Source organism: Protopterus annectens, chromosome 2.part0 (genome assembly GCF_019279795.1).
Source record: "Protopterus annectens isolate FY-2018-M chromosome 2.part0, PAN1.0, whole genome shotgun sequence".
Taxonomy (NCBI): domain Eukaryota; kingdom Metazoa; phylum Chordata; order Ceratodontiformes; family Protopteridae; genus Protopterus; species Protopterus annectens.
The window spans coordinates 25,863,981-25,890,276 of record NC_056728.1 but is presented as its reverse complement, the minus strand read 5'-3'; the positions used below and the strand labels follow the sequence as shown (position 1 = coordinate 25,890,276).

The 26,296-nt window shown below is 45.4% G+C and overlaps 1 protein-coding gene across 1 annotated transcript in view; it reads left to right on the top strand.

Annotated features, from left to right (window-relative positions):
• The window catches only part of LOC122793692 (disco-interacting protein 2 homolog A-like), a 2,141,448-nt gene that overhangs the window by 1,379,679 nt on the left and 735,473 nt on the right, over positions 1 to 26,296 (top strand). Inside the window, exons 11-12 of the mRNA XM_044061912.1 lie at positions 22,514 to 22,623; positions 25,632 to 25,734. Coding sequence (XP_043917847.1) covers positions 22,514 to 22,623; positions 25,632 to 25,734 — 213 coding nt within the window. The remainder of the gene's footprint in view (positions 1 to 22,513; positions 22,624 to 25,631; positions 25,735 to 26,296) is intronic.

Genomic DNA, 26,296 nt, shown 5'->3' with positions numbered 1-26,296 from the left:
CCCCAGAGTGTTTACCAAATGCACAGTGGTAGTCATGGCTCACCTGAGACGGTTAGGATTCTGGGTGTTTCCATACTTAGATGACTGGCAGCTCACTGCCACCACCAAGCTTCTATTGAACAAGGCAAGAAGCACCACCATCCACCTATGCGCAGAGCTAGGCGTTACTATAAATTTTGAAAAATCTGACTTGTTACCTTCACAGCATATTACTTTCATGGGAGTAGATTTAAACAGAATAAACATGGTAGCAAAGCTGCCTCACGAAAGGGTATGAAAGCTGCGCCATCAAGTATTAATCTTACTCTTGAGGAAGAAAGTACAGGCAAAATTTGTCCTCAAAGCCCTGGGCTCAATTGCAGCCACAATAATATTAGTTCTGTTGGCACATCTTCACATGAGAGTACTAAAGTGGCTACTTTTTGCTCAGTGGTCCATGCAGGAGTTACCCATGTCACACAAGATTTTCATTACGGACACCTGCAAGAAGGACCTACGATGGTGGATTAAGTCCACACAGGTAACAGTAAGCAGGCTGTTTGTGCTTCCTCAACCTGTAGCTACAGTGACCACAGATGCTTCCCAGATTGCGGGGGGGGGGGGGGGTTATCTGGGACAGACTGTCCAAGGGACTTGGCAGGAACACTAGTACCATTTGCACATTGATGTCCTAGAGATGAGAGAGGTGCTTCTGGCATTGCAGACATTCTAGAACGGTCTTCCACCAGGTATGATTGCAGTACAGACTGACAATATGTCAGTAGTATGGTACATCAACAAACAAGGCGGAACCAGATCCTACCCCCTCTGCCGAGAGGCTTAGAGTTTGGCAAAGGGCAATAGCTTCTCAACATCACAAAAATCTCAGCATGTCAATGGATGAAACCAACTCCTAGTACTAGTACAGAAACGTAATCAAGAGGCAAAACCAAGGAGGCGGTAGACATAGCAGTTAAAAAAAATAAAATAAAATAAAATAACTTGAATTTAATAAAGTATGAGTGCTTTCGCATTGCTTCCACAATGCTTCTTCAGATGCAATAAAATAACATCTCAAAATACTTGTATTTAAATCTCCATTAACCAATAAAAATACTCGGAGTATCCACATGACATGTAAAAGTCGATTGACTCTTTAGTTGTACTAACCACCTGACCTAAACTCATGCCAGGTTTTCTCTGAATGCTCTGTCTTCTAACTCTACTTCTTTGAAACGTTCTTCTTGAGAAGTCTCACGCAGCCAGCCTTTTCTTTATTTCAGCTTCTAATTTTGTAGTTTTATCAGTTCCTCTGGATAGCTAGTAAAATCTTCTTTTTTCCAACCTTTTGTTTGAGTTGATATACTCTTCAGTATTTAAATTATTTTAATAATCTGTGAGTGGCTATGATTTATTTTTTGTCAAAATTACTGGAAGCCATCTCTTGTACCAAAGCTGGAGCTTGAACTGCTTTTTGCTGAACAGCTGCAGGATTTTTCCCAGCCAGTGTTTCCTCCAACTTTTCTGATTGATTCTTTCAGGTTCTCTAAATTTCTTCTTTGTTGGTATCCAGGTCTTGTTATTACTAGCCATTAGCTGAACTTTACTCAAGCTGATATACTAGCTGTTATTTCTCAGTTTCGTTCTTCATACTAGAAGAGCTGAAATTAGGCTGCTTCAGTGTGCAGCCCCTTGGAAGTCCAAACCTTAAGATTACATTGAAGAAAACTGTAATTGGTTTCTGCGATACTGCATGCTTATACTGCTAACTATGTAAATAGGCATACTTTTTCATGTTTTGTAAGTAGTTCGTTAACAGGCTCTTGAGCTTTCATATCAGGACAATGAATTTCATTTCAAGCCTCCTAAACAAAAGTTAAGCAAGTCAAGGGCCAGCATTTAAATGTGAGGATTGAATCACTGCATCGTTTATGACGTAACAAGAATGTGAGGGTTTGCCAAAGATGGTTTACCTTAAGAAGGATCCACCTGTTGAGGTTTTGTCTCACATGTAGGGGGTCCTGTGCTCCTTATGATACATTCCTCCTATCTCTATAATGCTTAGGTCAAAATGTCAGGGGCAAAGCTGATTCTGGTAACTGAATATCGGCTGGCACCATGGCAGTCTTTCAGTCCAAGTGACAACAGAGGTATCTATGCTGTTTCATCATACCTGTGCCCTGCTAGTCCAGGAAGCTGGGAAGGTCACTGATGCATCCTCTGATTGAAGAGTTTGGACCTAGCAGCATGAATGATCTTTCTCGGATTCTTTTAAATGCCAGTTCCTGCGATGATGTGCTGTGTATAATCATTGAAGAAATGGAACAGGCTTTCTGGTGTGAGGTTATGTGCATCACTCGCAGCCGAGCCAGAAGTCCTAAAATAACCTGGCCAAGCTCTTCATTAAGGGGCTCGTGTTATGTTTCTGCTAAAGTGCATCTGTTTGTCATTGCACTTTGTCCCCCTCCATGGACCCCTGCTGACAACCTCAAATGGAAAATTCTGAAGGGGTCCTACATTTAAAGCCATGTAGAGGTCTGTCTGTCCTTGAAATCTCAGTTTTTGTTTAGGGGAAAAAAGTCTCTCCTTTGAGCCCAGCATTTAACTGAGACAAAGTTGTTTTAGAAAACATTTTTGGTGCTATTATTTCATCTAGAGGAATCTGGTCTTTAATAGCCTTTCTTTTACACCAGAGGTAATATCTTATCTGGCTCTCTAACCATTCATTTGTCAGTTATTTTAATCCTAGGTCTCATTATATGGGGAGAGGATCTTGCATTTTCCAGGCAACTCTGGTGCTCCCTGGCAAGAACTCAAGATTTTGGGCAGTCTAAGCATCTTGTGTCCTGCAAACTGGGCAGCTGTGTTATAAGGCAAACACTAACCAAAAACTGCATCAGTGTTTGCTATAAGCTTATTGGAAAATACCCAGGGATCCTAGTCCAAACCCATTATCTAGGGCAGCTATGACTGCAGTGTTCTTTGTAGGAACACTTCAGCTTAACATTTGTGAGTTAGCTACTTGGACAAAAGCGCACACTTTGTTCAGGCACTACAAGCTGGAGGTTTAATCATGGAGCAGGGTAGGCGTTTGCTACAGCTGTCCTGAGGGACATGCTATGATCGCCTTCTCTGTGTATGGGAAGCTGTTTCAGGTGTCCTACAGAAGAGGAATAACAATGGCTGTTGTGATGCCCACAGTTCAGTTGTGTACTAGAACCTGAAGTGTCTGAGTGACACCACTTCTGATGTAGTATGTGCTCCTGCCCTTCTTAATCTGCATCGCCTGCCCTGAGTAGGAGCAAAGCATGTTGTTGAAGTTCCAGGTTCAGTATTGTTCTCCAAAGGGGCCCCCTCCAGAAATAACCCTCATTTTTTCTGCTACCATGGACGATCTCTAAGTGATGTGAAACTTTTTAGGCTTCATGGGCTTTATAGAAATGGAGGTGATAGTAGTTCTGCTATTCTTAATTGCACAGTTGCTGATGACTACCCTGCTGCGGGGAAACTGAAGATGTATAGCGAGCTGCTCTTTTTTTTTTCTCTCTCTGTCTTATCTATTCTGCCATCTTTAGACAAGGAATGAGACCACTTTTGTGTCAGGGATATCCAGAAAATGTGAACTTCAGACCTTAAACTCAAGCTCATTCTACCTGGACAGTTATGACCACACCAGCCTTTGTAGCTCACACAGTTAAGGAATTATTGTGTAGCAGTGATCCTACTCAAACATCTGCAATCATTGTGAATGTACCCACCCAGCTGTAAATCCAGTTTTCTGGCACAGAAGGATAAAGCCCAAACTCACCTAGGTAATTCCTGGTAAGCTAACAAGTCAAGTTCTAGAAAGGCCCATCAGAGAGGATGAGACAGAGAGAGTAACCTATGCCAGCTTTGCCCACCTTGGAGGAAGAGGCACAGCTGAAAGTCCGTGCAGGTGAGTGTTTTAGATTGCAGTGGTACAGGCTAGGAAGTGCGTACTCCCGGGAAGCTTTTTCATTCTGTAGCGAGTGTTGACACATTTACAAAGTTTGCATGGCACACTGTGTCAGAGTTCTGACTATACCTGCACATCAGACTGCCACAAGGGACACCAGGAATTGATCTGAAGAAGTTCTTACAAAAAGAACGAATGCACTTATCTAATAAACATTTTTGTGGTTTATGCTACGTTTCCTCTCTTGTGGACCTATTTCAGGTATTGACATTGTGGTGAGAGCCTTGATTATCCGCACGTCCGGCAGCCTTTAACTGTAACAGGAATTGGGCCAGACTGCAGCTTTAGGTGCCTGGATGTGAAGGCTTTCTTGAATTAGTTGTTGCCACTGAGAAACAGTTGAGCTGGTTGGAAAAAGAGGGCAGGGAAAGAGACTGGAAGATAAGCAAACTTATAAAAACTATATTAAGAGTCAAACAGATTGGATGAGTATAAAGTGTCAAGTGTTATGGATAGTCAACATGGAACAGAAAAAAGATGTGAAGTTCAATCTCGCCATTCATTCTTTACTGATGGATTCGGAGCTGATCCATCGGCTCCAATATGGCCGTTTGCAAAGCTCGAGGTTTACCAGTAGCTCAAGACCAAGCCCCTTATCCCATGATGCACTCTGGAATTACCTCAGATCTAGTTTGTTGCGGCACTGATCAGAGGTTCCAGTTTTGCTCGAGCCAATATTTCTACAAAAAAGCATGCTTTTTTGCAAGTTATTTCTATTTTTTCTAATATTTCTAGTGCATTGTCTTGTGTAACTTCTTAAAAGCTCCCCCTTTTCCCACTTACGTTAGCATAGTTTTAGTGGCCTCGTGTTTTGGCCTACTTTCTCTTGCATTTTCATACCTGTATACCTTTAGCTTAGCGTTGGCCTTTGCTTTTGGGCCATTGTTTATAGTGTGTGTGTGTGTGTGTGTGTGTGTGTGTGTGTGTGTGTGTTAGCTACATATGGTGCATAGTTGTAATTTTGGCTGTTTTTCTAGGCTTTGTGTGGTGTTTTTAGAGCCTAGGTGTGTGTTCCTTGATACTTTAATATATTGAGTGTGTCTTTTTCTTAGGCTTGTGTGTGCTTTGTTTCTGTGTAAAGCCTAAGGCATTTTGTTTGTTGGATATGTCTGAGGACAAGGACAAGCTCAAAGTCTGGATTTAAAAAGTGTCCAGCCTGTGGGCAAAAGATGTTGGTAACTGATGGCCATGTAACGTGCGTTTACTGCTTAGGGCCTGTCCATTTGCAGGAGTCTTGCAGTATTTGCCACTATTTTTCCTCTAGGATTTTATTTGAGAGAAAAAGAAAGTTAGTTGATAGAGGCTTGCTGAAGCATCCGTTTCATGAAGCATTGAGTGACCAGGATGATGCCAGCAAGTCCTCTAAGTCTTCAGGGGACTCTAAGGAATCCAAACTGTCCAAGAAATTGGAAGATTCTGTGACATCTGCTCCACAGACCTCTGAGCAGACTGTCTTTTCGTTTGGAGCCAACCCACAGTTCTGGAGCCGGTATCTGAGACCTACATCTCCACTTCTTCAGTTGGCACCGTCGGTGCACTCTTCTAAGTCTTCTATCAGCCTATCTGATTTGGATATGGACTGATTGGTGCAGAAGCTTTTATGGGCACCAGGCCTTGCTAAATTGTTGTCAGCTCCGTCCCTAGTGTCGGAACCGAAGACCACTACCCCTGACTTGACTGTTCCTCCGAGCTGTACCGGACCTTCAGAGCTGGAGGGGGCAGACCTATTGAACGTGGAGCCGAGACCTTCTCCAGTGTCCTCTGTTCCATCCACTCTGACTTCCTTGGTGCCGACTGGGAACTCTAGGAGCAGACATTCTCTTGTTGGGTCCGGAGAGGATAGTCGCACCGACTTGTCCTTGCCGACTCTTCCTCTTGGGGATTTGGCTCGGATGAGCTCAGCTCCTACCTCCGGCTCAGAGCCCGTGGCCTCTGTGCGAGAGGGGTTGCCAGTTTCTTCGGGTCCATCGACTGCTCATCGGAGCCTCAATGCCTTCGAAGCCATAAGGAGAGCATTGTCCCCCAACACATCCTTGACACCAGATCTGGCTTCCACATCCCCCAAAGGGCCTTTGTCCGCCTCGGCTTCCATCGTCCAGGCTAGGCGTAGAGACCCTGAGCATCAGGTTGCCCCACAGGGTGCCCCCTGCTCTTCTGAGACCTCCCCAGAGGCTCCCACTGAGGAGGTCCCCAGGAAGAAATTGCGCAAGAGGAGACACTTGGACTCCCCACAGGAGTCTTTAACATCTGACACTGACTTGGATGAGTCAGAAGGGTCTCCACGGTCCCCCTCTGAGGATATCTCCTTTGCGGAGATACTAGAGATCCTTGGGCAGGGGGGTGATTGACAGTCCAAAAGCCTTACTGAGGATGGGTCAGTTTTCCTGAAGGCTTTCAGGTCTCAACCTTCCACCTCTTGGGTGTCTCCGCCCTTCGATGAGCTCATGCAGCTGGTCTTTTGGATGGTGTGGGAGTCACCAGAGTCCATGGAGCCTGTTCCTTGGAGGCCTAATAAGTTTATTTCTGCTCCAATAGATAAATCCTTTTTGTCCAAGAGAGTCCCTGTTTATGCCATGGTGGTGGTGGCGGCCACCAAAAAGGAAATGTCTGAGACTTCCTCATCTATCCATCCTAATGGAGAGTCCAGGATCACGAATAGATATGGGAAACGCATGTTTAGTTCAGCGACTCTTACACTCTGTTCTCTGAACTATTTGACCCATTTCACTAGGTTGCAAGGAGATCTCCTTGAGTTGGGAGATACTCTTCAGGGTACTGTAGCTGCAGGGGCTTCTGACAAAGTTGCCGCCCAGCTTGCTACCCGAAATTCTATTGTGAACTCATCCATGCATCTCATATATGCAGCTGATGGGACGAGTAGGGCAGTGGGTACAGGAATTGCTCTCAGAAGACATTCCTGGATGCGCTTGTGTTCCTTCGCGTAGCCCTTTAAGTCTTCATTCGTGAACACCCCTTTTGATGGATCATCCCTTTTTAGGCCTAAAGTGAAGGAAACTTTGACCAGGTGTGAAAAGGAGGGAAAGACTGTCTGCCATTGGAGTCCGTTTTTCCACCCCTACTCGGCCTTACCCCAAAGGCCAAAGAGGAGGAAAGATGTGGTTCCTGAAAGCCCAAGGAGCCTTTCAGGACACACGTAGTGAACCCCCCTCTAGGGGCAGAGGAGGGGGTAATAATGGAAGATGCCACCCTTGCGGCAGAGAAGGGTCCGCAACACCAAGGTGACTGATCACTTCTCTGGTCAGCCCTATCAGGGCTCCTGAAAAGAGGCCCCACTGTCCTGCTCTGGAGGCAGTCAGGGGTCACTTATCTTTGTACCCAGACGCCAGGCAAGATATAACAAAAGACAGCTGGGTACAAAGTATAATTTCCAGAGGGTATTTCATACCGTTCGCCACCCCCCTCCCACCCACAAGGAGAATCCCAGACATTCCACCCAGTTATAGGGAACAAGCAACTATAGAGGTCCATAAGTTGCTAGAAAAAGTCATCCAGCCAGTCCCAGCAGACCAAACATGATTCGGAACTTACTCAAGATTCTTTTTGGTTCCAAAGAAAACGGGGGACTGGAGACCCATTTTGGACCTCAACAGACTCAACAAGTTTGTGAAGAAAGAGAAGTTCTGGATGGTCACACTACAGTCTATACTTCCCTTTTTAGGGAAGGACTATTGGATGTGCTCTATAGATCTCAAGGATGCGTACTACCACATAAAAATGGCCAGGCCATCCAGAGATCACCTGCGTTTCCGGCTGGGAACCAGTCATTATCAATTCTGAGCCATGCCCTTTGGTCTCACTACAGCCACAGTGTGTTCACCAAATGCATGGCAGTGGTCACGGCTCACCTGATGCATCTAGGATTCCAGGTGTTTCTGTACCTAGACAATTGGTTCCTTACTTCCACCACTAGGCATCAACTGATTCAAGCAAGAGAATACACTCTGACACTCTGCAGTCACTTAGACATTACAGTCAACTCAGAAAAGTCTGCCTTGTCACCATCGCAGCATATCGTTTTTATAGGGGCAGAGTTAGACACTTTAACCACCACTCTATGACTACCAATCGAGAGAGTCTTTCTTCTTCAGCATGTCAGCTCATTTGTATCGAAAGACAGAGCACCAGCCGCAGAAGTTCTAAAAGTATTGGGTTTGATGGTTGCAGCGATCTTGGCCATACCATTAGGAAGGATGCATATGTGGATTCTTCAGTGGCTGCTGTTCACTCAATGGTCTTATCAGGAACTTCCAATTAACACGATTTTAATTATGAACTCTTGCAAGAGAGATCTCCAGTGGTGGTTGACATCTCTTCATGTAACCATCGGATGCCCCTTTGTAATACCCCCTCAATAGCCACTGTGACCACGGGTGCTTCCCTGATAGGGTGGGGGTGGGGGGGGGCATTTTCAGATAAACACTGCCCAAGGCATATGGACGGATCAAGAGTCACATCTGTATATCAATGTTCTGAAGATGAGAGCAGTACATCTGGCGTTGCAGTACTTCCAGGACTTCCAGGACACTCTTCCTCTAAGGATGATTGCAATTCAGACTGACAATATGTCAGTAGTCTGGTACTTGAACAAGCAAGGCAGAACCAAGTCTTACACCCTTTGCCGAGAAGCCCTCAGAGTTTGGCAGTGGGCTGTCTCCTCCCAGCGCTTTCTGTTGGCAATGCACATCCCAGGGAGATCCAACGTGATAGCAAACCAACTGAGCAGGGAAATCTTGTTGCCGCACTAGTGGTGTCTCAAGAAAGAGATTGCAGACAGGATTTTCCACAAATGGGCCAGCCATGTTGTGATCTTTTTGCCAGTCACAGCAGCACAAAATGCAGGCGCTACTTTGCCCTGATTCCCACTCTGGGAGAAGCACCGAGAGATGCACTCCTACATGATTGCCCCCCCCCCCCCCCCTGGTCTCCTGTATGCATTTCCTCCTATCCCGTCGTTACCCAGATTTCTACAGAAAGCAAAATCTCTGGAAAGGACCATCATTGGCCTGGCAGATTTGGTTCCCATTTCTTCATCATCATCATCTCTTGGAGTATCCATGGATTCTGGATCCAGTTCCCAGACCTTCTGACACATCCGTAGGGGGACCTCCATCCCTCCCTGCAGTCACTGAAGTTGACAGCTTGGCTGCTCCAGTTCCGCTCATAGCCAGGCTTCACAACTTTTCCAGTGAGACAAAACAGATCCTTTCGTCTTCCCATAAGCCGTCCACCAGAAGATTATATCTTAGTAAGTGGAAGAGATTTTCCATTTGGGCTTCTAAGCAGAACATTGATCCTCATCAAGCTCTCTTGACATCCATACTAGAAGTCTTGACTATGATCTTGAATAAAGGAGCGGCAGCCACAACAGTTCGGGTCCAGTTGGATGCTATATCTAACTTTCATCTCTGGATTGACGGGCTAAACATAATGTCCCACAAGTTATCCGAGGCCTTTCTCAAAGGAACCTTTCACATGAGGCCTCCAGTGAAAACTCCTTATTCTCCTTGGAATCTAAATGATGTCCTTCAAGGATGCATCTGCAGTCATAACAAATGGGTTGTCCTGTCGTCAGGCAGCCCTTCGGTCGGCCGGATTCCAAAGTCTGGGTCCGGCTTCGGCTGATGTCGCACTTCACCCGACGTCATCTCTGCTGGTCTTCGGGTATAAAGGCATCAGCCGACGCCATTTTCCCCAGTCTTTCTTGCCGCGTGGCGCCCGAAGCAGAAGCTGTTCGCAAGTGCCGGTCGGTCAGATCCAGAGATTACTACTACCGAAAACTACTTCGAAGACTTCTAAAAAGCTAAGTACCCCGTTGGGGACTCTTTCTTGCCTCAGCCGATGTCAGAAAAAGTAAATAACTGTTTAACTTGTGGGAAACAAATACCTCATAAAGATTTCCACTCTTACTGCCTACCTTGTTTAGGCCCAGACCACGACGTAGCAGCCTGTTTAGCCTGTGCTTCCTTCAACCGACGAACGCTTAGGCGTCGGTCGGAGTTTGCTGAACAGTTTTTCGGCTCAGATTTTGCGTACATTATGCCGTCGGATCCTCCGACTACCCAAATTGTTAAAAAACGCAAAGAAAAAGACCGACACTCGCGGTCCACGGTTTCGGCCGAAACCACGGTGAAGCAAGCCGTGAGTGTCTCTGTTTCGGCCGAAACCGAGAAAACGGGTCAATCTTCAGCCGAATCCACGACTACTACTGAGGCTCCTGCTACCTTAGTTGAATCGGCCTCTGAAGTTTTGCCTACTACTGTGGTTCCTCCTGAATTATCAGACGCTATCCCTTTGGATGTCTCAACCCCAGCACGTGGTGCTGCTAGGCCTCCTGCAGCCATGTCTATAAAGGCCTTTGCCAGGGCTAAAGCAGCCAAAACTGTTAAATCAGTGCCTGTTAAGACCCCCTCACATAGGCCCTCTTCTAGTTCACAAATGCTTACTCTGGCAGAGGATTTAATCTCCTTAATTAGGGGATCCCAATCTCACCCAGACAGGGCCTCTCAGCCTCCAGAAAAGAGATCTAGAGCAGAGCCCCCCGAGCCAGTGTCCTCTGATTCTTCGGATGACTCGGACATTACAGATCAACCAGAGGCTCCTTTTTCTACTTATGAAGATTCCGATGCTGAAGAATCCATTCCTTCTGCCACTCCACCAGAGGAATTCTCCTTTGGGGAAACCTTACATGCCATGAGAGAACAATTCCAATGGCAGGGACAAGATTTCTCAGATTCAAGAAAAAGGCTTAGGAACTTTCTGCACTTACCACAACATAGGCCCTTAGCTATACCTCCAGTTCTGCCTGTTGTGGATGATGCATTTAATGATGTTTGCACTGCTCCTCATACTTTACCTCCAGCCCCTGCCAAACCAGATAGATTTTACAGGGTGCCAGACACACATCACCACCTATACAAGGCCCCACTTGCAGATCCTGAGACTATATCCCAGGGGCCTAAGGCAGTAGCTTCGACCTCAGCAAAAAACCCTCTCCCTTCTGAAAGGGAATCCAGGTCCTTAGAGATGGGGGAAAAAAGTTTACACCTCTGCTACTCTCTCAGCTAGAGCTTTAAACTGTCAGTTTCACATGATCCAATACCAAGAGTTTATGCTTGATCAGTTAACTAAGAAGCTGTCCTCTGATGACTCCTTAGATAAGAAATATGTTTTAGAAATGGTGAATAACATTCAGCAGGTTAGTAACCATTCTTTAAAATGTGGCTATGATGCACTGGAGGCTTCATTTAGATCAGCCATGACTGGCACAGTGATAAGAAGGCATGCATGGTTGAAGGAACAGGTTTTGCCGGATCATGTTAAAGCAAAGCTGTTAGATGCTCCTATGGATAAGGCCAGTCTATTTGGTACACCTGCTCAGCAAGTAATGAAGAAAATGGAGGAGAAGGCAAAATCTGTACAAACAGTTAAGGATTTCTTACAGGTTCAGCCCCCAAGGTTCAGCAGGAACTGGCCTGCCAAAAATTGGTCCTTTCCAGACTCCTCAAAATCTCAGAGGCGGGAATAGACGCTCCAGAGGCAGATATCAATCCAGAGGAGGTGCCTATAGAGGACGCCAGTGGCAAGGCAATAACCAGAGAGGCACAGACACAACCACTGCCACTGCAACAGGACAATCACAGTGACTTGACTCTGACACCGCCTACCAGGGAGCAAATAGCAGCACCTTTAGGCGGAAAGTTAGCCTTATTTTCGAAAAATTGGCACTATATCACAAAAGACAAGTGGATTTTGCAAACCATAGACCAAGGCTACAGGTTCCACTTCCACACCTTACCAGTAAAAAGAGGAATGCCAAACCTACCTCCAAAACAAAAAACAGAAGCTCTAAAGCAGATAGCTCAACTAACAAAAATGAGAGCTGTGGAAAGAGTACCAATAACACAACAGGGCAAAGGATTCTACTCCAGACTCTTCCTAGTACCAAGAAAAGAGAAAAGTTGGAGACCTATTCTCGACCTGTCCGTCTTAAACACATACATCACGGTACCAAAATTCAAAATGCTGACCCTACAGCAACTTCTTCCCATGCTGGGCAAGGAGTGTTGGCTGGTAACTCTAGATCTCAAGGAGGCATACCTGCACGTCCCCATACGACCAAATTGCAGAAGATACCTCAGATTTCTTGCAGGATCAGAGCATTATCAATTCTCAGCATTGCCCTTTGGCTTATCTACTGCGCCCAGAGTATTCATAAAATGCCTGGCATCAGTAATCGCTCATTGCAGGCTACAGGGAATCCAAATTTATCCATACCTGGACGACTGCCTGTTACAAGCGGACAACAAAAGCAAGCTGACAACAGATTTACAAAGAGTCATTTGCTTACTACAAGCCCTGGGATACACAGTCAATTTCAAAAAGTCAAGACTGATACCATCCCATACAAGAACATTCTTGGGTGCGGAATTGGACACAGTAAAACAAATGGCATTCCTAACTGCAGAAAAACAAGCACAACTCCCTCTTTACTTCTTGGCATTAAAGCAGCACAAACTAACAGCAAGAAAAGTACTGCAGGCCTTGGGCTTCATGGCATCATGCATAATCCTGGTCCCCCATGCCAGACTGCATATGAGAAAACTACAGTGGTACCTAAAGAATTTATGGTCTCAGCACAGGCACAGCTTAGAAACCGAAATCCCAATAATTCCATGCCTGAAGCAAGAGTTTCTATGGTGGGCTCAAGCATGCCAGTCAAACCCAGGCTTGCCCTTCCACAACTTTCAAGCAAACCAAACCATCACAACGGACACCTCAGACCTAGGCTGGGGGGCGCACATGTTGGACAAGTGCATTCAAGGATTGTGGACTTCAGACCAGCTGCACCTGCACATAAACCAAAAAGAAATGCTGGCAGTAAAACTAGCAATCCAGAAATTCAAACCATTCCTCTAAGAAGGCCATTTAATGATAAGGACAGACAACACCACAGTCATGTGGTACATCAACAAACAGGGAGGGACTCATTCATACCCCCTATGCAGAATGACTCTAGACCTTTGGAATATGGCTCTGAGCTACAACATCCAGTTACAGGCAATATTTGTGCCGGGAAAAGAAAACACCCTAGCAGACATGTTAAGCAGAACCACCTCGGATGCTCACGAATGGATGCTACACCCGGACATCTTCAAGGCCATCACAAAGAAATGGGGAATGCCACAAATAGACCTATTCGCATCCCCACTCAATCACCAGCTCAAAAAATTCTGCACAAGGACATGCCACCCACTAGTATGGAAGGTGGACTCACTATCCTTCAGCTGGAAAGGCCTGACAGCATATGCATTTCCACCTCTTCCTTTGATGCACAAGGTACTGCTGAAAATCAAAGAGGAACGTCCAAGGATAATTCTGATAGCTCCGAATTGGCCAAGACAACACTGGTATCCTCTGCTGAGGAGCATGTCTCAGGGGAGAATGTGGCCAATACCCCTGATGCCTTTGATGTTAACTCAGAACTACTACAACATCATGCACCCAAACCTAAAAACCTTGCAACTGACTGCCTGGAACATCACATAACAGCTACTAACCCAGACTTATCCCAAAGGGTTAAAGACATTATCCTTGAAGCCCGCAGACCTTCAACAAGAAGGAACTATGCAGGAAAATGGAAAAGGTTTGTCATTTGGAGTACTGAAAGAGGAAAAGATGTCTCGAACATAGATATTGCTAACATTCTGGAGTATTTGGCAGAGCTTCTACATACGGGCCTGTCCTATTCCTCCATCAAGATACATGCATCAGCTATTTCCGCAGAATACAGCTTGGATCCACCTGTCTTTTCTCATCCTCTACTCAGGCAATTCCTCAGAGGGATCAAGAATGTAAAACCTCCTAGGAAACCACCATTACCAGCATGGGACTTGAACTTTGTGCTAGAAAAATTGACACTACCTCCATTTGAACCAGCAGCAACAGCAGATCTTCAACACCTATCATGGAAAACTGCTTTCCTACTGGCAATTACTTCAGCAAGGAGGGTTTCGGAACTACAGGCCTTAATGGCAGTACAACCCTTCCTAATCTTCCATCAAGATAGAGTGTCCATGAGAACTAATCCTCCATTTATGCCTAAGGTGGTATCCAGAGTGTCCTTAAACCAGGCAATCTACCTACCTACCTTCTTTCCCAATCCACAGAACAGGGGGGAAAGGCTGCTGCATACCTTGGATGTACATAGACAGTTACGCTACTACCTGGACAGAACCAAAAGTAACAGAAAAACTGACCAGCTTTTAGTAGCCTATGCAACAGGAAGGGAAGGAAAAGCAATTTCCAAACAGACAATCTCCAAATGGATAGGAAATTGCATAAGATTCTGTTACTCCTACCATGGAAAACCAGTTCCACAGAACATAAGACCTCATTCTACAAGGGCTACAGCCACTACCACAGCTTTCTTACGAGGAGTGGCAACCAAGGACATTATTGAGGTGGCTACTTGGACCTCCGTGCATACATTTGCCAAGCATTATAATTTACCTCTATACTCTAGATCCCGAGCAGGGTTTGCCACTGCTGTATTGCAAGGGATCCTAACTACACCATAATTCTTCTTCCTCCTGCCCTAGTTTGGCTATGGTATTCTACCCATTTGTTATGACTGCAGATGCATCCTTGAAGGACATAGTACAGTTTTGTACCTACCATAAATGTAGATGTCCGAACAGGATAGCATCTGCAGTCAGGATTACCCACCCTTCTTCCCCTCTGTGGTACTCCTAGGGTATTTACCCTCCTAATAGCTAGCTGGGGGGGGAGTCTCTTATGGTGTATTTGTTTGTATATATGTACATACATGCTTATTTTTTATGTTTGCCTTCTACTATTTTGGAAACATTGGCATTTATCCAAAATTTAGCTTTCCTAGAGGGCAACTGGCATCTGGGGCAAGAAACACTGAGGAAAATGGCGTCGGCTGATGCCTTTATACCCAAAGACCAGCAGAGATGACGTCGGGTGAAGTGCGACATCAGCCGAAGCCGGACCCAGACTTTGGAATCCGGCCGACCGAAGGGCTGCCTGACGACAGGACAACCCATTTGTTATGACTGCAGATGCTATCCTGTTCGGACATCTACATTTATGGTAGGTACAAAACTGTACTTTATGCTGTCTCGTATAATTCTCCCCCCGTTTGAACCAGCATCATCTTGTGATCTCAATTTTTTGTCATGGAAAACCATATTTCTGGTGGCTAGTACTTCTGCCTGCAGAGCGTCAGAACTTCAAGCTTTATCCATCAGCCCTCCTTATTTGATTTGACATGCTGATAGAGTATCTCTTAGGACAAACCCCTCCTTTTTGCCCAAAATTGAGTTACCAGTCTTCTTCCCTAACCATTCTAATAAATTGGAGTATATGCTGCACAAACTTGACGTTCACAGGCAGCTTAGATTTTATTTGGACAGAACAAGATATTAGGAAATCAAATCAGCTCGTTGTGTCATTCTCTGAAGCCAGAAAAGGTAGACCAGTGGCTAAAACAATGCTTTCTAAATGGCTATCTGATTGTATCACCTTTGTTTATTCAGCTGCTAATATGCCCTTACTACACAAGATTAAAGCTCACTCAACCAGAGCAGTTTCTGCATCTTCTGCATTCCAAGCCAAATTGCCCCTTGATAACATTTGTGCTGCAGCCACTTGGTCTAAACCTCATACGTTTATCACTCGTTACAAAGGTGATAAGGCCTCCAGGGACAGGGCTTCTTTTGGGCCTACGGTCCTGATGAATGTACTCTCGTGAGCCACCCGAGATTAGGGGTGCTAGGGATGCTACCCATCAGTAAAGAATGAACAGCGAGATTGAACAACTTCACATTAAGAAGTTATGTACTCACCATAACGTTCCATGTGAGTTGTTCATCTCGCCTTCATTCTTACGTCCCGCTCTCCTTCCCCCACCTGGCTGATAGTTGACCTAGAGGTTGGTCTCCTTCTGGTTGCTCAATTCTTCTTCCTCTCCATGGGAGGATAGCTCAGTTATATGGCTGGATTACACGCAGCGAACAAGATCTGAGGTAATTCGACAGTGCATCATAGAATAAGGGGCTTGGTCTCTAGCTACTGGTAAACCTCGAGCTTTGCAAACGGCCATACCGAACCCATCAGTAAAGAATGAAGGCGAGATGAACAACTCACATGGAATGTTATGGTGAGTACATAACTTCTTATTATGTCTTAACATAACGTTTCATCTGTGTTATTGTTCATCTTTCATTCATCACTGATGGGTTCGGTTCCGAGCCATCGGAACCGGGTCGGCCTATTACCAAGCTCTGGTTCAAAGGGAGGTTGAGTCAAAGACTGTAAAACTAATGTGAGGTTCCATGGGCTCTATAGGCTGTCTGACTGGGGGCCTGATGTGTGAAACTCCTTTGAGAAAGGTTTTACATAAACGTAGTGAGATGAGAGGCATACCGTCCTGCCCATTATGGTAATTCAAAATTGCAGCCAGATGCACTCGTATGGTATAGGCTGCGGCACCCTCTTCAAAAAACATAGACAAGTATTGCAAAACCACTGTGACCAGAGCTGAATACAGATCTAGCATGTTTTTCTTTGACCAGAGAAGAGAACCTTTTCCATTTGCCTTGATACAGTCTTCTGGTGGATGGTATATGAGAGGCCAGGATAATATTCCGAACAGGTGAGATAAGCCTGTCTGGCAATTAACAGAAGTGGAGAAACCAAGCTGTCGCTTGAGACTGGACAGATTCAGGTGGCTCAACCCTTGGGAGTGAGCAATCCGGTCTGGAGGAAGGTCCAGAATCCATGGCGGGTATACCAGATGAGGCCGAAGGAAGGGGAACCAAACTTGTCGAGGCCAAAAAGAGGCTATGAGGATCACTTTACATTTCAACCGATGAGCTTTTCTGTAGCAACTGTGGAATCTGAGGAATGGGGGGATAAGCATAAAAAAGTCCCCTGAGCCAATCGTGAAGCAGCGTGTGCCTTGGGGACTCCCCCTTTGGGGAGAATAGGGCAACATAGCTGCTGCACTTGTTCGATGGAGAGGCAAAAAGGTCACAGCACGGCTGGCCCCAGCGGCTGAAAATTTCTGCTGCCACATTGGGATTGAGGGACCACTCGTGGGGCTGGAGAATACATCTGCTCAACTTGTCCACAATCATGTTGGAGCTCCCCGGGATATGTTGCTATCAGAAAGCAGTTGGAAGCTATAACCCACTGACAAATCCTCATGGCCTCTCGACACAAGGGGTAGGACTTGGTTCCTCCTTGCTTGTTGATATACCAGACTACTGACATGTTACCAAATGGAATGCCTGCAATTCTAGCAGCAGTGCTCTCAGTTCTAGAATGTTGATATGCAGGCTGGCCTCCAAAGTGGACCATGTGCCTTGGGGCTGTCTTTCCCTGGAAATGGACCCGCCCCCCCCCCCCCCCCCACCCGATCAGGAAAGCATCCGTGGTCACAATGGCCTTGGGCTGAGGGGACTGGAATGAGCGGCTCCAAAGTTCTGTGTCTGGCTTCATCCACCAAAGAAGGTCTTGCATGCAGGAGCTGGTTATCTTGACCTGGGAATGTAGAGGGTGGTGATTTGGGAACCACTGAGAAAGTAGAAACCATTGGAGAATTCTCATGTGCAGCTTGTCAGGCGGCACTATCGGGATTGAAACTGCCATGGATCCTGAGGTCAGAAAAACCTCTCTTGCTGAGACTTTGTTTTAAGAGTGTCACCTGGAATTGAAGCCTCAATATCTGGAGTCTGTGAGTTGGGAGTTGAAGACTGCTCCGATGAATTCTGTCTTCTAGGTAGGGAACAGGTTTCACTTTCCCCAGTGCACAGTTATCCCCAAAATCTCCACTAAAGAAAGTGTGTATTGTAGGGCTGTTACCAGAAGACGCTTGGTGGGGGTGGTGAGGAGCCAATCATCCAAATATGGAAGCACCCGGAATCCTTGCAGTCTCAAGTGAGCTGTAACCACTGCCATGCACTTTGTGAACACACTGGGGGCTGTAGTCAGACCGAACGGCAGAGCGCGAAACTGGTAATGATTGGCTCCTAGTCGGAAGCGAAGCAGACTCCTAGAGCACTTGTCCATTTTGATGTGGTAATACGCATCCCGGAGATCTATAGAGCACATCCAATTGCCCTTCCGCAGAAAAGGGAGGACGGACTTAACCGTGACCATCCGGAATTTGGTTTGGGCGACAGACATGTTCAAGCTGCTGAGATCCAGAATGGATCTCCAGTTCCCCATCTTTTTTGGCACCAAAAAGAATCTTGAGTAAAATCCAGATCCACATTGGTCTGGTGAGACTGGTTGGATGACTCTCCTTTTTTTTTGGCATATCTTTTCTATTTTTGAAGCTGCCTTTTCCCTCTGACTGGGTGGAATGTCGGGAAGTTTTGCTGGAAGTTTCAGATGAGAAATAAGGAGAATGGTGTATCCTCTGGTAATTGTACTCTGCAGCCAACAATCGGTGGTAATAGCATGCCAGGCAGCTTGGTGCAGAGAGAAACGACCCCCCCGACTGCTTCCAGAGGCAAGCAGTCGAGCAGCTCTTCAGGAGTGCTGGTAAGACTGTCCAGAGAAAGAGTCTCTGGAACATTGGTTACGTGGACCCCCTCTGCCTCTCTATTGGCTTCTTCCAGAGTTGTTACTCACTCTGCCTCTGGGGGTATTACCACCATGTGTGGAATGGAAAGGACCCTGAGATTTTTTTGTGCCACATCTTCCCACTCCTCTGGTTCTTGGAAAAGGAGCGTTGAGGATTGGAAAAATTGAAGGCCTATGGAAGATGGAGTCTTATCATCCTGTTCACACCTGGCTAGCGTGTCCTTCACTTGGAACCAAAAAGGGAAGATGCTTCGATGGGACCATTCAGAAAGAAAGACTTGGAAGAGATCCACAAGGTCACAAATGCACATCCAGTCATGACACCTCATATCTATGCCGGAACCCGCAGCTCTATCCACCCCTTCAGTTGCATGTGAAAGCAACCTCATGGAAGAGGTGGAGAGCGATTCCAGGGTAGCGAGCTGTGAGACAACTTTGCCCCATACCTCGTCAGACACCTGTCCTGCGAGTGTTCCAGAGAGTTCTGAGATCAAGTCTCTTTGGAGCCTCGTAAAATGTGTGAAATAGTTCAGGGACTGAATGGCAAAGTCTGCTGATGCAAATACTTGCTTCCCCAATCTGTCCACTGCCCGGGACTCCCTGTTGGGCAGATGGACAGCAGGACTCTCTACAGACATATGCTTTTTTGTGGCTGACACCACCGTAGAGTCAACTGGTAACCCCCTGGACCAGTGCGGGTTCTCCTTGGAAGGGGAAAGAATTTTGTCAGGTCTCCGAGGGATTGCATCAATAGAGTCAGGGTTCTTCCATTCGCATTGTACTACAAGCTGGACTAGCTCATAAGCAGGTGGGGTCAACCACGAGGTAGATGGCCGGGCACGAAAAACCTCCAGAAACACAGACTCAGAGGAAGGGTTGGGGGGCTTTCCAGTCACCCCTCTGTTTTAACATTTCAAGGAAGTCTCCAAAGGAGACATCAGGGGGTGACCGTGGGGGACCCTTCACCATCATTGTAATCTGTGTCTTCTGTTAGAGACTCCTCAGGTGAGTCAACATGCTTCCTCTTGCACAATCTTCGATGGGGGCTCCTCAGTGAGGCCTTCCGAGGAGGACTCTGAAGAGTGGGTACCCTGAACTGGGGTTTCCTACAGCTTCCTTGCCCAGTGTCCCGAGGAGGTGATCTGTGGCAGCTGTAGCTCGGGGGAGAAAACTGGGGTTCTGACGTCTGTGGAATGCTTCCGGAAATGAGAGCCCTCTAGATCACACAGAAAGCAGGCCCACCCGAAGAAGGATGGGAGCATGGAACAGAGAAGAAAAACCTCGGAATCGGAGTCACACCCCACTTCATCGAACCCGCTCCAGAGGATGGAGCCTCAAGCCGGATTGGTGCAGACGAGGCTACTGACACTGAGAATGGAACCAAAGGAAAGGACCACACGGAGCCATGCCACAAACCAAGGAGCCTGCCACCCAATCACGAGATTGAGGAAGAACTGGTTCAGCAGGAACAGAGGACAAAAGGGACAGTCCCGGATACTCAGGTCCACGACAGGTGCCGAGATGGGGGGTTCTGAGTAGAACGTCTGAGCAGAAGGCTTCGGAACCGGGATGGCCGAAGGAGAGTAGTATGGAGTCAATGGAGAGGTCAATCCAAATCCTGCTGGAGGATGGGTCTTGGAAGGCATGAGTATCCCCCTGGCTGCCAACAGCTGATCCAAAAGGCGCACCACATCAAGTTTTGAAAGGCTCCTGGTGGATCTAGTGGGTACTCCGGATGGGGATTCAGGTCGCTCTAAGAACGGGCTATACACTTGACCTAAGAATGGGTCTGTAGACTGAGAGTACCTGGTCCGTGGTGCGTGATCTGCTGTCACTGATGTCTCGAGTTTAGAGACAGGAAGTAGTGGAGTCAAATCCAGTGTTGCTGTAATAGATCTTAGTGCCGAAGGGACACTCTGAGCTTAAACGGGAGGTTCAGTCATCACTGCAGAGATAGGCATCGAAGGCTTGCACTGTGCCAAAATGGCCACAGGTGCCGAAGTCCTAGCAGGCGAGGTGAGGTCTATAGTCTGTGCCGGAGGTAGTATCGGAGGCGGCGATGAAGCTTGCACTGATATAGCAATAGTCGAAGTGCTCGGAGCAGACAAGGACAGTGCCGAGGAGGCAGATTTATGCCCAGAGGATAACTTTTGAATTTTTGGTTTCACAGACTTCTTGGTCACTCGAGGGTGAAGAGGTAATCGAATGGGGCCTTTTCTTAACTTTCATAGGAGGGGTTGAGACCGCCATCTCAGAAAGGGCCTCTGTGCTCATTCAGAGTGTTGGCTGAAACTTTGGCAAATCCCACAGGGAGGCTGCACCGAAAGGTGGGGCACCCCCAAACAATAAACACAATCATTGAGAGTCACTGTTAGGTAAGTTACCATTACACAAGGTATAGTGTTTGAAACCCGATGTACCCTTCTTATCCAACATCTTGAGAAGTAAACACAATTCAAAACTTCTGAAAGAATGAAACTCTAATTTCCTAAGGCAGAAAAGATTTAACCACACGCAGAAAATATCAACAAATCCAGTATCAAAAACAGACCGACTAGAGTAGAAAGAACAGGGAAGGAATACCAACTAGGGTATTCAAGAAATACCACAAGGGTAAAGAGAAAAGGGCCATAACCAGCAATGGTACTGAAAAAGGTTACCAATGGGTTGAAAATAGAGGGAAATATATCTAAAACTACTGTAATTCGACAGGAAAAGAACTATACCTCACAAATTTTTAGAAACAATTTTTTTTACAGAAATATCAAAAACGTTTCCACTTAGTGAGAGCTCCGCTGAAATGTGACTTTACAGTTACGCGGCAAACAAGATCTGAGGTAACAGGGAGAAAGGCATTCTGGGTAGAAGCTTAGCTCGAGGGTTTTTGGCTGGCACGAGCTTGGTAATAAGCCGAGTCTGTTCCGAGGGCTCTGAACTGAACCCATCAGTGATGACTGGAAAGAAGATTAACAACATCAGATTACTACATTGTACAGGGGGAGGCAAGAAGAGAAAGAGAAGGTACAGTGTGGAACAGTGCCTCACTGGAGAAGCAGGCTTGTGATATAAATTGTGGGAAGATGGAAAGCATTGTGGATTTGGGGCACTGGAGATAGCTGGAGGTGTAAGAGTAAAGACAGGAACATCTGCTTCATGGACTGTGCCTTCACTTTGGGCTTTAAAGGTGTCTGTGAAAAGGTGGAAAAAGTAGTAGTGAAGAAAAGCGAACTTCTGCTCTGCTTCCAGCAACGTTCTGACAAGCTAGATGAGCCAAGGTTGGCCTTATGTCACCATCTACTTACGCTTATGTGCAAACAGTCCAGATTTTATGTATGAATGTATTCATTGGGTTAGGTGGACTTGCCTGCAAACCCTTTTTTAGCCACAAGCCAGACTAAGAAATGAGTGCATTGTCACTTGTATAAAAAGTTGAAGTAGTTTTAGTATGTCTAAAAACAGTGTGATATATTTTGAGGCAATTAAAAAAAAAAAAAAATATATATATATATATATATATATATATATATATATATATATATATATATATAATATATATTTTTTTTTTTTGAGGATAGCCGATAAAAATAAACATGCCAATTTTTGCAGGAAATAATCAGGAAAATGTGGCGTGTTATACATTTGACAGAAGTAGAATATAAGCATTTTACTTACTAAGGTAGCAAATTGTTGTGTTCAGTTTCAAGCATTGTTCCCAGGTTTGTTGTAATTAATGATAAATTTTATTAGAATGGGGGTTGTTAGCTGTTTAGAATTTTAACATTCTGCTTTCCCATATTTTTCTTTTTTTCAGCGTCTTCATGTTCTTGTAATAATTTAATGTCAAGAATTAGACCGTAAGTTCAGTTATGCTTAATATAACATGAATATACTGTGTTGTAGGTTGGCCTCGTTTAACGTGGTTTGTTACAGATGGTAAGCACTTAGCAAAGCCTCCAAAGGACTGGTGCCCACCTGTCCGAGATGCAAGTAATGAAACCGCATACATCGAGGTAAGTTGGAAGATACATTTCTTCCTGTTATCTCTGTTGGCATTGTGTAGTAGCATATCTGCAAGCAGTCTGTTTAAAAACCATGTGAAACTAATTTTTTGTTCCCCCTCCCTGGATTGTTTTTACATTTCTTGGACCTCTAAAAATGATAATGTGCACTGATATTTGAGCAGGTTTCTTTTGTTGTGTTCATTTGAATGCATCACTGCTTTCTACTACTCTTTCGGCTGCTCCCATTAGGGGTTGCCACAGTGGATTATCTGTTTCCATTTCTTCCTGTCCTCAGCATCTTGCTGTGTCACACCAACCACCTGCATGTCCTCTCACCACATCCATAAACCTTATCTTAGGCCTTCCTGTTTTCCTGTTACCTGGCAGCTTCATCCTTAGCATCCTTTTCCCAATATACCCAGCATCCCTCCTCAGCACATGTTTAAACCAATGCAATCTCGCCTGTATGGCTTTGTCTCCAAACCGTACAACCTGAGCTGACCCTCTAATATACTGTTGCGTAATCTTGTCCATCCTCGTTACACCTAGTGGAGATCTTAACATCTTTAACTCTGCCACATCCAGCTCTGACTGTTGCCTTTTTGTCAGTGCCACTTTCTCCAACCAATATAACCTAGTTGGCCTCACTACCCTCTTGTAGACCTTCCCTTTCACTCTTACTGGTACCCGTCTGTCACAAATCACTCCTGACACTCTTCTCCACCCATTCCACCCTGCCTGTACTCTCTCCTTCACCTCTCTTCCACACTCACCATTACTTTGAACTGTTGATCCCAAGTACTTAAACTCATCCACTTTCGTCAACTCTACTCCCCTGCATCCTCACCATTCCTCTAGCCTCCCTCTCATTCACACACATATATTCTTAGTCCTGCTGACAGTCATTCCTCTTCTCTCTAGAGCATATCTCCACCTCTTCAGGGTCTCCTCAACCTGGCCCTACTCTCACTACAGATCACAATGTCATCTACAAACATCATAGTCCACGGGGCCTCCTGTCTGATCTCGTCTGTCAACCTGTCCATCACCATTGCAAATAAGAAAGGGCTCAGAGCTAATTTCTTTCTGTAATCCCACCTCCATGTTAAATGCAGCCGTCACTCCCACAACACTGTCATAACTACCCTTGTACATATCCTGAACCACTTATACATACTTCTCTGCTACTCCTGACTTCCTCATACAATACCACAACTCCTGTCTAGGCACCCTGTCATATGCTTTCTTTAAGTCCACAAAGACACAATGCAACTCCTTCTGACCTTGTCTATATTTCTCCATCAACACACTCAGCAAACATCACATCTGTAGTGCTCTTTCCCGCCATGAAACCATACTGCTGGTCACTAATCATTACCTCTCTTCTTTAACTAGCTTCCACTACTCTTTCCCATAACTTTAAGCTGTGACTGATCAGTTGTATCCCTCTGTAGTTACTGCAGCTCTGCACATTACTCTTATTCTTAAAAATTGGTACCAAAACACTTCTCCACTCCTCAGACATGCTCTGACTTTCCAATATTTCATTAAACAATCTGGTTAAAAACTCCACTGCCCATTTCTCCAAAGCACCTCCATGCTTCCACTGGTATGTAATCTGGGCCAGCAGCCTTTCCATTCTTCATTCTCTTCATAGCTGTCCTTACTTCCTCCTTGCTAATCTGTTTCACTATCTCCACATTATCCAACCTTCTCTCCCTCTCATTCTCTTCATTCATCAGCCCCTCAAAGTACTCTTTCCATCTGCTCAGCACACTCTCCTTGCTTGAGTACATTTCCCTCACTATCCTTTATCACCCTTATCTGCTGTGCATCTTTCCCAGCTCGGTCCCTCTGTCTAGCCAATCTGTACAGGTCCTTTTCTCCCTCTTTATTGTCCAACCTTTCATACAACTCTTCATATGCCTTATCCTTAGCCACCTCTCTTTGCCATACGCCTCATCTCCTTGTACTCCTGTCTGCTTTCTTCATCTCTTTGACAATCCCACTTCTTCGCCAGCCTCTTCTTCTGTATACTCTTTTGTACTTCCTCATTCCACCACCAGGTCTCCTTGACCTCATTCCTCTGTCCAGATGTCACACCAAGCATCTTTCTAGCTGTCTCCCTTACCAGGTCTGCTGTAGTTACCCAGCTGTTTGGTAACTCTTTACTGCCCCCCAATGCCTGTCTTAACTCTTCCCTGAACTTCACCTCACAATCACCATTTTTCAACTTCCACCATTTAATCCTTGGCACTGCTCTAACACTCCTCCTCCTCTTCATCACCAACATCATCCTACAGACTGCCGTTTTATGCTGCCTAATCACACTTTCCCCTGTCACCACTTAACAGTCTCCAGTCTCCTTCAGACTAGCCCTCCTGCATAGAATATAATCCACCTGTGTGCATCTTCCTCCACTCTTGTACGTCACCCTATGCTCCTCCCTCTTCTTAAAATACATGTCCACCACAGCCATGTCCATCCTTTTTGCAAAATGCACCATCATCTGACCTTCTGCATTCATCTCCTTAACACAACACCTGCCCATCAGTTCCTCATCCCCTCTGTTCCCTTCACCAACATGCCCATTGAAATCCACTCCAATCACCAGTCTCTCACCCTTGGGTACAGTTTGTCACCACGTCATCCAACTCGCTTTAAAATTTTTCTTTCTCATCCATCACACACCCAACTTGCGGAACATATGCACTAACAACATTCATCATTACACCATGAATTTCCAGCTTCATAAACATCACTCTATCCGACACCCTTTTCACCTCCAAAACACTCTTGGCATACTGTTCCTTCAGGATAAACCCCTACCCCATTTCTCCTGCCATCCACTCTTGTTTTCTATTAATGTGTTTATTGCATATTTTAGCACTATAATATGATAAAGTTAAACTTTTTTTTAAAGTCTGATTTCTTAATAGAAAATTTACTGTTGAAATTTATAGACTGCACAGAGCTTTTATGCACATCTCTTTAAATGTTTTATTTATATTTCCCAGTACAAAACCAGCAAAGAAGGAAGCACGATGGGAATTACAGTATCTCACAGATCTGTGCTGGCTCAGTGTCTTGCTCTAACACAGGCTTGTGCCTACACAGAAGGTAAGAAGCTCATGTCTGTCCCATGCATTGTTTTTTGTTAAGTATGACTTATAGTAGCTACTTAGTACAGTGTTAAAAGCCAAGTTCAGCATGCATATGTATATACATTGTTTTTAGTGGCTTTGAGGAGTTTGAAGTTTGCATCACTGTGCTCCACTGCTGATTTGTCGTTATAGGGCACTGAGTATGTTAGACCTAACTTGCTTGTCAACTAGTTGTTTTTTTCTCTAATGACTTCATTTTATGCAGGTAGTGGGTCATCTTCTACCACTGACTGCATTTGCACTTATTAAAACTTAAACACGCAATTTCTGTTTGGGAGCAGATTAATGCTAAACTTAACCCCGTCTGTTGGATACACACTGCTGGACACATCTAAATGACAGATTGCTTGCCCCCCGACTCACCACTCTTTTAGTTGAACTGCATTACATCTGACATGTGCTCTGAAATTGTCCCATAGATTTTATATGTAATTGCTCGTAAATTTGTTCCACGAACAGCATAACAGAAAACTCTTGTAAAAAAAAAATAAAAAAAAAAACGCTGCACCAGAAGCCAC